The sequence below is a fragment of the Phyllostomus hastatus genome, unplaced genomic scaffold (genome assembly GCF_019186645.2).
Source record: "Phyllostomus hastatus isolate PE091 unplaced genomic scaffold, TTU_PhHast_1.1 phas_contig_86, whole genome shotgun sequence".
NCBI classification, from domain to species: domain Eukaryota; kingdom Metazoa; phylum Chordata; class Mammalia; order Chiroptera; family Phyllostomidae; genus Phyllostomus; species Phyllostomus hastatus.
Genome location: NW_025333977.1, coordinates 77,284,262 through 77,297,501, shown reverse-complemented (window position 1 = coordinate 77,297,501; position 13,240 = coordinate 77,284,262). Strand labels below are relative to the sequence as shown.

General features: G+C 36.6%; 1 protein-coding gene across 1 annotated transcript in view; it reads left to right on the top strand.

The window, feature by feature from the left end:
* Positions 1–13,240, top strand: part of MORC1 (MORC family CW-type zinc finger 1) — a 172,302-nt gene that overhangs the window by 113,647 nt on the left and 45,415 nt on the right. Inside the window, exons 18-19 of the mRNA XM_045851829.1 lie at positions 9,243–9,308; positions 10,416–10,655. Of these exons, the coding sequence (XP_045707785.1) occupies positions 9,243–9,308; positions 10,416–10,655 (306 nt within the window). The remainder of the gene's footprint in view (positions 1–9,242; positions 9,309–10,415; positions 10,656–13,240) is intronic.

The window sequence follows — 13,240 nt, the reverse complement described above, 5'->3', positions numbered from 1 at the left end:
AGCCAGGTTTATAGATTCAGTCTGTTTCAAATATAAACAAAAAGTTTAGCAGTACTCAAACAGAAACCTACTTCCACCAGTTCAAAGAACACAGATGCCACACCCTGCCCCTATTGTGAAAATAAGCCTAGCATCTCATTATCAGGAATTATTAGACATGTGCCATGTAATGATGGTTTGCCCACCTCCTGCTGTCTCTCCCTGCTTCCCGCTACCAGTGCCCACTCACCCACTGCATTGACCAGACCTGTGGAGCTAGTATAAAAATGACCTAAATGTGCAACCTCATTTCCTACTGCCTTGTCCAGATCTAAAAAATGAGAGCTAAGTAAATCAAAGACCTTCTGGAACTTAAAATCTGTGGTTTTGTGGTTCTGTGGTTTTTGTCACTAATGTGTGGGAGGAATATAATACTAGCAAGGTAATATTATGGTATTAGTACCAGAAATCAGCAACTACAGCCTCTTTTCCACCCCTGATCCACCCCAATGGGGTGTAGAGTGATTAAGTCTAACTTCTAGGAGCAACACCCACAGGCTACCCTAGTTACAGAACACTCAAATGAGTTAGAAAGTATTTTGATAAAAGAGCTATTCCCATGACTGGATCTGTTCTTCTAGGAGAAAATCAAGTAGCTGAGTCCAAAGCTGTCATTTCAACAGATGGTATCTTACATAATTCGCACCACATTTCAGCTAGTTAACAACAATTATAACAACAGAGGGAAGGGAAGTTCAAAGAAGTTCAATCACTTGAATCAGGTCACACATCTTTAAATGGGGAAGTTGGAATTTGTTTCATTTTTGCCTCATTCTAACACTGCTCATAATGTCACAGGATAACTACAGACACAAAGGACCTGAGAGCAATGACAGGCAACAAACTGGTATATTGCAAATCATATTTGTTAAAAGTTTTCCCTAATTAACCTAATAGGAGAGTTCAAATTCTACAATTGATAAGCTGTGTCAGCAAGCCAAGACCCTCTTTATAACCTGTGCTTCTGAAACAGTCTGTTGCACTCTCTCCTTTTTGAGTAAATGAATGAGTAATCTGTTTCTGAACTGCTGTTTCCGAACTGCGAGGTTCAGATCCTTCCTTAATACCTGCCGTTTTCTATACGAGTGACAAGTGCCACCTGCTGGTCAAACAATAAAGCATTTCCATTTTCACTGTGTCTCTTGAATTGCTCAGCTACTAATTAGCATATCATGTGGATAATTGTTATTGTTTTTCAGTAAACCCAGACAACAATTTAAAACCATAAAGTAGAGTTATAAAATCAATTTCTCTGATGTTGAGGACTCTCCAGTCCTCAACATCCTCCCTTTCTTAGTTTTAACTCACAATTTAGATTCTTTTCTACCTTCCATTGTGTGACAAGGACGAATGTGTTATGATTATACACAAGAAATATAGTTTAGAATACATTTCATTCAGGGTTTTTTGTATCACTTTAAATCCACATGATGCTCTCATTTTCTGTAAGACAGACAATAACTTCATTCTCTGAATGAAGCCCATTCTACGCTTACCCATTTGTACTTACGTATTATTAATGGGTAGTATGTTTCTATAATCAATGCTTGTGCAGATGGACTGTATTGCTTATATACTCTCTAGATCTTTCTGGGTTAATCTTTTCTGATCAATTAACTTCATTTCCTACAGTAAATCCAGGCTCTCTCTTCCCTGACACTGGTTACTTTTCTGGCATTAGCGTCTTCTCTCCTGTAGGGCTCTCCCTGGTGCTGCTGCTGTTTGTCAGGTGTGTGCTCTGCCTCTGGGGCCCTGCCTTCCTGCTTCTTGTCTGAAGTGGTATCTCCTCTCCTCTCATCCTTCCAGGTCGGAAACAAATGCAATTCCCCTATGAAGTCTTTTCTCATTTTCCTTTGTCCTTGATGCATGTCTCTCTTCAAGCATGTTTTACTTTCTCCCTGGTACTATAGTTACTCTCATACTAATGTCTCCTATATTAGACTGCACGTTTTTTGAAAGAAGGGACCATTTTTATTTATCTTTGGATTCCCAACAACACTTAGGCCTGGATCTTTTATGTAATGTGTGTTTACCAAAAAAGAGTGAAGGCTCAAAGGCATTTGATTTATGCATACTTCTTTACAAGTAGGTACAAAAATAAATATTTTTCAGTTAATTGAATTGGTTGGCTCTACATAGGTTATGCTTAAAACCTTTTGCATATGTTATTGGAAACCAAAATGTCCTTAACTTGGTCAAAATAGAGTGTTGCATTTGGATGGGAGTACAGAGACTGTATTTGGATTTTATTTGTCGCATTCATAGTCTTTACATCAAATAAATAGCCTGTGTAAAATTCCACACCTGTTGAAAAAGAGCTCCAGCAATAGCATTCTATTCTTTTGTAGTGCTTGCGTGGACACAAAAATTGAAATATTTAATGTGATAAGTCCCACATTGGTTGTTGTGGCAGCAAATGTGGAGCAGAGAAGACATTCTGCACATTTAGCTGTGTTTTCCAATTGAAACGGCATGTCTGAGTACAGCTTCGTAATGAAGAATGTGAACACATTTTCCCATTTACAGTTTAATCTTTTTAATGTGTCATTTTTGTGTGGGATGCTGAGATTTCAAATCTGTATAACCACACAGACAGATGTCTTAGAAAATATATTTATTCATCAAGAGTACTTTCCAGCGTCCTTACATAAACTCCATAATCTAAAATTTATGGCACCTAAAGACCTTTGTCTAACAAGAGGCTATTATACTCACTGCAGTTGAAATATTTTAGTTTATTACTCTTGCTACAAAGATCTCATTTCTCTATGGTGATGCATTGCTTTTCCAAAAGGGATAATGCCTAATATATTCACACTTGTAGGCCCTGTGTTCACAGAATAGCAAATGAGACATTAAATGAATTGCTTGTAACAGAGTAGTATAGGAGTTTCTTAAAGGTGAGCCTCGTGTGCTTTTCTTCATGTACCTCTCACCTCCACTCCTGGCTCACAGTTGGGCACAGGAGGTGTTTAACAAAAGCTATTAAACTTCCCGATTATTTTCTTACTCTTTGTTGAGGAACTGGTGTCACATTACCTGGCAGAACAGCATCCTTAGTTGACTAAACAAATGGGCAGTACCAGCAGTTGGACATCAAACAGTCTGGTATGGGGCAGTGTGCTGTGGTGAGACCAGGGTAGTCCTTGCTCCTGGCTTCATCAGTCAGCCTATTCTGCCCTGGAGATTGGGACCAAACAATTCTATCCATTGTTGTTCGCTCCTGGGTTTCACAGAAGTGACCAAATGCTGCCACTGAGGGTTCATGTGAGCCCAGAGGGAGCTCATTCTTACTCCAAGAGGGGCAGAAGTAGCTCTGACACTGGCAGGTAGTCTTGGCACATGTTAACCAGACATTTCTATTCTATCCACAGAGATGGAGAAAAAGTAGAGGTTCAGGTGAATTGCCTGACATGATGTTTGATGGAGGGAATACTAATTTGGGTTTCAATGCAAATATGCTTATTTGATCTCTGCCCTACAAAAATTCCTTAAGCACCTGAACCAGTTCTCAATTAACATGCATGCTAATCGGGGACAGTCAGGGCCTGCCAAGTATCATGGCTATATCTAAAGACCTGTTTCCTGAGTCTGCTCAGGCTGTGGTACAGGTGTTTGACTTCCTTCCAAACCAGGCTGCTCACTGGTCCCTCCTCAGGAAACCCTGTGCCTCTGAGCCTGCATTTCTGAATGCCAGCACTACAGAGCCTTCCCCTCTGAGCTTGAACCCTTCTTCTTATCTTGTTATCTTGTTAGACATAATGTCCTCTGTTGCTTAGGACCTGACTTGTTCTGATTCTTAATTCCAAAGGTGGGGTTGTCTCTTAGCACACCAGGGTTCCAATCCAGTCCTAGAGAACCAACTGGTATTTGTCTATGACCTTGGCCTCACAATGGCCTGGGGTCATCCTTCCTCTTTTCAGAGACTCCTCAGTTGTGTTCACCCTCTGAAGTCTAGTTTCTTTCTGTCACTCAGTATTTGACTCCTTTTAGCCTTTGTCTACCCCCTTCCCTTCTGGTCACCACCATTCCTTTATCTGTATAAGTTTGGCTCTTTGGTGCTTTTTGTTTTATATGCCACATATAAATGAAATCATGCAGTTCTTGTCCTTTTCTGTCTGATTTATTTCATTTAGCATAATATTCTCAAGATCATCTGTGTTGTTGCAAATGGCAATATTTCATCTCTGATGACTAAGTAGTATTCCATGGTATATTTGTGCCTCTTCTTTATCTCATCATTCATTGAAGGACAGTTGTGTTGTTTCTATATCTTGGCTATTGTAAATAATGCTGCAGTGAACATAGGGGTACATATATATTTTGGCCCATTTTTAATCAATTGTTTATTTTTCTATTGTTGAGTTTTAAGAGTTCTTTGTACAGTTTGTATAACATTTTGGTCTTTTATCAGATGCTTCTTTTGCAAACATTTTCTCCCAGTCTGTTGCTTGTGTTCTCATTATCTTGATCCATTGTTTTTTATAACTTAAAGGCCATTTCTCACATAAGCAAGATAAGTTTCATAGAGTAAGCCAGGTGGGGTGAGGATTTAATGAATAGTAAAGGTATGGGAACCATGATTAATAAACTACTTTAGTAAATTTTTACTGAAGGGTCAGAGAAGATAGGGTTGAAAGTAGGAAGGTCGTGAGGTTGAGGTAAAGCTATGGTTGGGAGAGCTTTGACAGTGTTTCTGGACCAAGAGAAAGGAGCCAGTGAAGTGGGAGAAAGTTCACAGCAGAGATGAGGACTAATTGGCACAGAAAAATTTCGGCAAAGACAGGAATAAAGGATTACCAGGACTCAGGTAGAGAGTTTAAGTTAGGATAAGAAGATGGACATTTTTTCCCTCAGATTGTTGGAGAGAAGTTAAAGTTGTCCACACACACCTAATGAAAGGAGATTCAATGTGTTCAGAATTGGAATACCCAAAGAAAAAGTAAGGGAAAAACACATTTTTAAAGCTAGAAATAAGGAAAAATGTTCAAGTTTTCAAGAAAAAAACCCTGAAACTACATATTTGCAACAGTACACACTACATGGTAGGGAAAACTGTCCATAATAGTCAACAATAAGGCATATTCTAGTAAAGTTACTCAACTGTAAAGAAAAAGATAGAATCCTTTGTGAATAGGCATAAAGATCAAATCACTCATAGGGGAGAACAAAATTTAGATTGGCTTCAAATTCTCTATAAAAATGGCAGCTCCAGGTGGCAGTGAAGTAAACTGTAAGATCCTTAAGGAAAGGAGTATAAATCAATAATTTTATGTTCACCATACCATTGTAAAATTAAAAATCTACAAATAAATAGTTTTGAAAATAGGGGAAAAAATCCTCAAAAATATTGTTCTCATGACTCCTTTTGAGGAAAAACCTAGGAGTCAAACTTGAGCCAGCCAAGAAATACCTGAAAATTCTGCAACAAAGATTTGGAAATAAGCATTGACTGTATTTAACTATAGAAATAAGACTAAAACATGTGACATTAGGTACCAAACTGAATGTAAATGTCCTAGAAATATAGTAATGATTCAGTTAACAAAAGCAGGAAGTCAAGAACACAAGGTGAAAGGTAAGTTGTTTGCCTCATCTGTGCTAGAAGATGAAGATATATCATTTAAGCAATTTAAGCATACTTTTTGGTACTAATATAAATACAAACATAATATTATGAAAAATATTAGAGAGTAGAACAAAAGAAGAGAAAATAAATTTTGTCACTATTAGAGTAGTGAACTTATAGATACTATCTAAAATGGAAAGAACTAAGAATAAAAGTATTATATAAAGTTATCATTATGACGTTAATCAATAGGAAAAAACCTACATAATATCAGAAGTGCCTACACAAAATAAAAATAAATGGGCTGCATCATTAAAAACCTGAAATAAATTATAAAAAGAAAATTAAACCATATGACAACTAGTGCCAAACGCAGATATAGTATCAATAAATACAAATGGCCTAAGCTTACCTTAGAAAAGGATGAAAGATTTTAGGTTGTATCACATAGCAAAGATCATGCCTGCACTATATACAAGGCACACATCTAAAACAGTTATTCAGAAGGGTTGAATTCAGATAGGTATACAAAAATAAAATAGAGGTCCATCCTACAATCAGACAAGTTGAAATTCAAGGGGAAACTATTAGTGCAGGGAGGGGCATTGAATTAGGCTGAAGTCATTAGTTCACAATGAAGATGTATCAGTTAGCAGTCTCTCATATTAGCTAATGTAGTGTTGAGTTCCATGAAGAAAAACGTACAAAGGATACATGGGAAAAGAGACAATCATACTAGTAATGAGATACTTTAATTTGCTCTCAGTTTAGGAATATCTATCAATTAATACTAATGTATATGTAATTTATAGATACAAAACACTGTACTCTCAAAATAGAGAAAGAAATTTTTATTAGGTGCTCTTGAAATATTCACAAGAAGGACTCTGTGTTAGGCCACCAAAAACCTGGTGGAGACAATTGAGCAGTGTCTATCAGAACCACAAATGCATATACCTTTTGACCCAGAAATTTCACTTTTAGATATTAGTTGTGTATACCAATGTACTCACACAAATATGAAATTACTTATTTATAAAATTACTTGTTTTACAAATCATTACAGTATATTTTGCATAGTAAAATATTGAGAAAATCTAAATGTTTATCAACAGGTCTGTTTAAACAACAATACCTTAGAATACAATGCAGCTGAAAAAGGGGATGAAGAAGCTTTTTCAGTTCTAATGGAGAAATATCTCTAGAATATATCTTTAAGTGAAAAAACAAGATGTAGACTATGTGTATAATATACTGCCATTTTCCCTATCTCAAAAAAGTGGGGAAAATTTATTTACATATGCTTGTATACAATATACAAACAAATCTCTGGAAAGATAAGCAGAAAAGTAGAAACAGTGGCTACTTGTTACTTGGAGAATATGAGCTGGATAGATGGAGAATGGAATAGTAAGGAGACTTAAAGTATAGACTTTTAAAAATATATGTTGTTCTATGTGAATATCCAGGGTCCAGCAGAAGTAACACCTGCTTGAGTGTGGTCATTAGGGAAATAATATAGGTGTAATAATTTATAGTTTTAATTTGAACATTTCACCTAGAAGGTCATATGGTGTGCTTGAGTGTGATATTGTTATGTTATAGAGTTACACGCTTATGATTTTCTAATAAAATATTTTATAATAAGAAAGGGGTCATTATTTGTGCTGGACCCTGTATTATCTATATTAACATCTAAAAAGAAATTATAATGTAGGGGCATAGAAGATAAAGCAATTAATTCTCCTTTGGGAGATTGGGGGATGTATTCAGAATGTGTAAGATTTGAACTAGACTTTGAAGGATGAGTGAAATTGAACAAATGGAGAAGATTGGAAAGTTATTACAGTCAGAGGAAGTGGATTGTACAAAGGCCTAAGAACATGAAAAGTGAACCTGGAAAACAGGGATTGGGCATTGAGTCTGTGAGGGCAACCGGGGGCCTCACAGGCACTGGAAATGGCTCAGAAGAGGAATTTAGAAAGGTTAGCTGCAACCATTTGAAAGCTGCTTGTATGTTATGCTAGGTGCTGTTTGGTTCTATTTAACAAACTTGAATGTCTGTATGAGCCATTCCATGTGCTAGGTGCTGCAGAAATGAGGCACTGTCTTGTAGGCTGGTGGTTCTTCATCCTGACTACATTTTAGAATCACTTGGAGAGCTCTAAAAAATACCAATGCCAGACTCCCTCTTCACACAATTAAACTAGAATTCTAGGGTGTAAGGACTTGGCATTAGTAGCTTTTCAAAAAGACTTACCAGGTGATTCTAACCAGATGCATTTAATTTTGAAAATGCCAACTGTCCCTACCCTTCCTCCTCCTCCTTGTTTTAATGAAGGGAATAGTATTGTGTAGAAAGTGGTTGTGACAGGTCTAGAGAAATCTCTGAACTAGAAGCAAAAAAAAATGAAATTATAGAAAATAGTTCAATCAAGAGATGATAAAAGCCTATAAAAATGTGGTTATTTGAGTGTAGTACAAAGATTTGAATTAAAAAGATATTTAAGTGGAGAAATTCACAAGGCTTGAGTGCTAATTAGGTGGAAAGGATTGGTAGTGATGATGAGCCAGTAATCTAGCTTGGATGGCTGCAAATTGGTGATGCCATTAGTTGAAAGAGGGAATGCACTAGGAAGTACTGGTTGGGGGTGAGGGCAGGTACAGAGGAAAATAATGAATTCAGTTTTGGAAGGGTTGTCTTGAAGGAACCTGCAGTTTATAAGTTGCACAGAGGGGCATTTGGATCTGAGCATAGAGCAAACAGCACTATTTCAAAATCTATGCAGGCCATACACATCTGAAAAATTTTCAGCAAGAGAACAGATCCATCAAACCCTTAATCGGAGTCAGGACTCCAGTTTGGGGGATAGGGTACTTAACAAGAGCAAGGTAAACGTTGTGTCCTAGAGAATCTGGACTGAGCTGGGTACCACAGTGGTACAGGGAAAGGTAATGGGTACACTGAAAAGCAGGTGCAAGTGGACCCCTAACCAGGGTTTCAACCCATGGGGAGTGAACCTGGACCTGGGGTGCAGAGCCTGCATTGTTCCTTATCTTCTCTCTGTATTTCATTAACGTCTTATCATTTTAGGGTAACAATGATCACATCAGATTTGACTTAAAAGGTTCTTCTTTTTCAGGGAGAGCAAATGTTTCCTCTCTCTCTGGCTGTGTCTCTGAGTACAAGGCAGCTGCTGAATGATGGGGATAAGGCAGCATCCAGTGAGTAGGGACTCAATGAAGGCCACCCGACCATCAAAAGTAAAGCTCAGGCCTATTGCTTGGAAGTAAATAGCTACTGCTGGAGATCAGAGTTCATTTCAGATTCTGGGACCTGAAAGTAGGGAACAAATGGGTCTCCAGGAAGGGGAGTTGAGGCCTGTGGAGATGATGTTAGATAAATGGCTCCTGTACTTACTCCTAAGACATCTGATTTATCGTGCTTCAACAAACCATCAAGACCACTTGTAGTCCACTAATCAGAACCTCTAAACTGAAAGGGACCCCTTAAATAATTATTAGTGAGAATATGCGATCTTGAAACTTTTTTAAAAATGAAGAATGTTGAATTATTGTAATATGCCAATTGAAAGTTATTTTACTCACATTTGTCTAATGACATTTCCCATAGCCTCAGTTTATACCAACAAGCAGGATCGCTGAGTTCACTCCCATCTGCCAAACTTCAGCATCAAAGGTGAGTAATTAATGTAGAATGAGCCATTGGTGTGCTGTTTCTCATATGAAGGATAAGACTTATCAAGGGCCAAATGTTGTCACAGTATATGAGGTTCAGAAAGTGAAGCACTAAGGAATTTTTTAAACTGTCATAGTTTTTCTCTTATTAGAGTGATGCATGTTTATTAGTGAAATCTCAGGAAATAAAATATAAATAAGAAAATGTAAATCACCTATTGTCTTACTTCCTGGAGCTATGATCATTTAAAATATTTTAACATATTTTTCCAATATTTTCTATGAATATAGAAGATATATAGTTATATATTTAATCATATAGAGAGAGATCTCTGTGAGGGATATGGAGAGATTGATTGATTCTGTCTGTGGATATATGTTTACCTCAACATATGTTGTATGTGTAATTCCTACATTGTTATGTTTGCTAAAGGTTGTGTTACATTATATTCCTTAAATGTCTGTTACTATATAAAATTCAAAGAGTAGAGGGAATATTTTTAAATATTTAGATAAAGCTTCCAGTTATATCAAACACACAAAAGTTTAGAAAACTCTATTATGATTTCAGTTATTCACATTTTTAACAGGCAGATGATGGGATTGATAGGCCCCAGCTAACATTTAGATAAGTGCACCCTGAACTTGGTCCCAAGGCGTCTGATCTATCTTGCTTCAACAAACCGTCAGGTGCTCTTGTACTATCCAGCCTCCACTATGTAGAACATCTAAACTAAAAGGGACCCCTTCAATAATTATTGGCGAGGATGTGCAATCTTGAAACTTTCTTTAGAAAATGGAGAATGTGTAATTATTGTAACATGCACCAGGGAGCCAAAGGCAAGTAAGTCCCTGTTGGGAAGAAATCAGGAAGCACACTGTTCTCATTTTGGGGCCTTCTGCATCCTCAAAATTCGATTTGCTGAGTCAGATTCTGAATGAGCCATCACAGTGGTACACATTTGCTGAAGTCTGTTTCTAAGCTTCTGCTTTCAAGGATTTTTTTAGTAATAAATATTGCCTAATGTTATGAGGTTTTAAGGGGAATTGTGATTAATTTTAAAAAGTTGACTAACAAAAAATACAAACATGTCCTTTGTTGTTTAAGGAAAACACAAAAACTCAGAAAATCAGGCCTTCAGGTAACGACTTGAAGTATGAGTCTTTTGCATCCTTGGAGCTTTCTGTGAGCCACAGAGGCTGGAAAAGAAACACTGAAGGGGCAGACTCGGATGTGGAGTACGTATCAGAGACGAAAATGGTGAAGTGTACACGGAAGAAAGTGAAGCCACGGCAGAGACATTCAGCAGCCCTGCCAGAAAACGTCAGACTGTCTGAGAGATCCCAGGTGTTTTTTCTTTTCTTTTCTTATTCACCAAATGTGTAGTAATTGATCTATTCTGCAAATAGCATTTGGTAAGGGTTTTGCTTCATTTTCATATTTTTAAAGCATTCTAACTAAAGCACACATTGTAATCTGAGTTTCCTGGACAAGGTCCCAATTTCTTATTTTTTTCTTCTGAGTTCTCTCTTTTGGAGGAAAAGTTAGATTGTTAATATTAACACATCAGGGTAATGTATGGAGAGCTCAACCAATTGTATTTAAGAGAGACATATTCATATAGGATAAACCTGTAAACTTGAGGATTTTGCTTTCACATGCTTTATAGCAAAAATGCTTAGCCAAATTGTATAATAGGTATTTACCCCTTGTAGTCAGGGTTCTGGAAAAAATGAAATATAATTTCATTAATACAACTCAGTGTTGAGACTGATATCAACAAATGTACCATCTGAGACTGTCCACATATCCAGATGAGTTTGCTTCTCTTGAGTCACTGTACTTTCACTCTTAAAATGTTACCTTTGTTTAAACCATTTTTGAAAATGAACCCTCTGATTCAGTTATAATGTGATAGTATTGTATAATAATATAATATAATATAACTGACTATTTACTCCGTGCCAGATTCAGTGCTAAATGATCAGACATTATTAGCTCACTACCACTTTAAATCTTGTATAAGCCAAAATTTATTCCCTAATTTATCTGCCTTGTTCATCAAACTTGACTTCTAATGCTTTATTCCTGTTTCCAAAATTAAATTTACCCTTCAAGGGTAGATATGGGCCACCATAAGAAATATTAAAACTAATTGCCATTGGTTCTGAAAGCAATAAACTGATTCAGTCAGCAAATATCTACTGAACTGCACTGTGTAAGAAACAATGTTATGCATTGTGGGAGACAAGGTAGGTTAGGCATTGTTCTGAAGAATTTATTAAAGAAATATCTCACATTCTTATGTAATGTTGTTGGCAAATGGTGTGTAGACTTTTCTTGAAAATCTTCAGTGATGGAGACTCATTACCTCCTAAAGCAGCCTTTTCTCATTCTGTTTTGGATTAACTCATTCTCTTAAAATATTTAAAGTCCAGTTCCCTGTACCTCTGAAGTTTTGGACCTAAATCTTTTTTTAAGACCATAGAAGCCAAGCTGAATCTGTCTATAGTCATCAGAATTTACTTTGGATTATATATCATATACATATGAATTCATATACTCAGCATATATTTATTCAATTGTTGCAATGTCCAAAATACTGTACATTAGTAATACCCTGTATAAAAATTAGTTTTATCCTTTAACTGTGACTTGTACTAATTGTGTGATTTCAAGATTTGCGATTTGCCCTGGCTGGCATAGCTCAGTGGATTGAGCTCGGGCTGCGAACCAAAGTGTCGCAGGTTCGATTCCTAGTCAGGGCACATACCTGAGTTGCAGGCCACGGCCCCAGCAACTGCACATTGATGTTTCTTTCTCTCTCTCTCTCTTTCTCCCTCCCTTCCCTCTCTAAAAATAAATAAATAAAACCTTAAAAAAAAGATTTGCAATTTATTGGCATATTTTATGGGTAGATCACATGCTGCAAAAACACACAAATGATTTAAGAGATTGAAGTGTGCCCAGGTATTGGAATATGACATGATTTACTTAGTGTGCATGTGTATATGTATATATGTATACATACACACATATATATGTGTATAGGCACACATATATGTATATATGTATGTATGTGTGTATGTATAAATATATGTGTATATGTATATATAGATATACTTGGTGTAATGTGTGTGTGTATAGATATATGTGTATATGTATATATAGATGTATATGTTTAGATGTATCTGTATGTATAGATGTATATGTATATATACTTGGTGTAATATATATACACATACAAGATATATATCACAAGATATTTATCACAAGATATTTGAATATTCACAAGATATTTAAATATCAGAAGATATTTGAATATTCACTTAGTGTTTATATAACCAATCCCTGCCCCATTGAATTTACATAGAGACAGACAGTTCAGCAATTACAGATAAATGTAAACTGCAATTGTGATAGTTTTTATGACTTAGTAGCATGAGTACTTATAACAGAGAATTTGACTTTTATCTGAGAGGACAGGGAAATCTTCCTTGAAAAAGTGATGGCTGAACTATTGTGACTGAATTCCAATTAAGCTGATACAAAGAGAGAAAAAGCATTTCCAAACAATGCCAACAGCATTTGCTAAAGAGGAAACATAGTTAATACAGAGTACCCGAGGAAGACAACTGAGCTATATAATGGGCAGAGAGATGGGAAAGGGATGGTGTAAGACGAGTACGGAGTGACCAGACCTTGCAGACCTTATGTATAGCCTTTGATAAGAGGTTTTGCATTTATTCTCAAAGCAATGGGAAACCATTGGAGAGTTTCAAGTAGAGAAGTGGCATGATTAGATTTTCCTTTAGAAAAATTGCTTTGGCTGGGTATAGAAGAAGGGTTAGCCAAGATGGGAGCGAATGCAGGAGGAGTGGTTACCATTATTATAGTGGTCACATGGAGAAATAACAGCCTAGTGGGGGCTA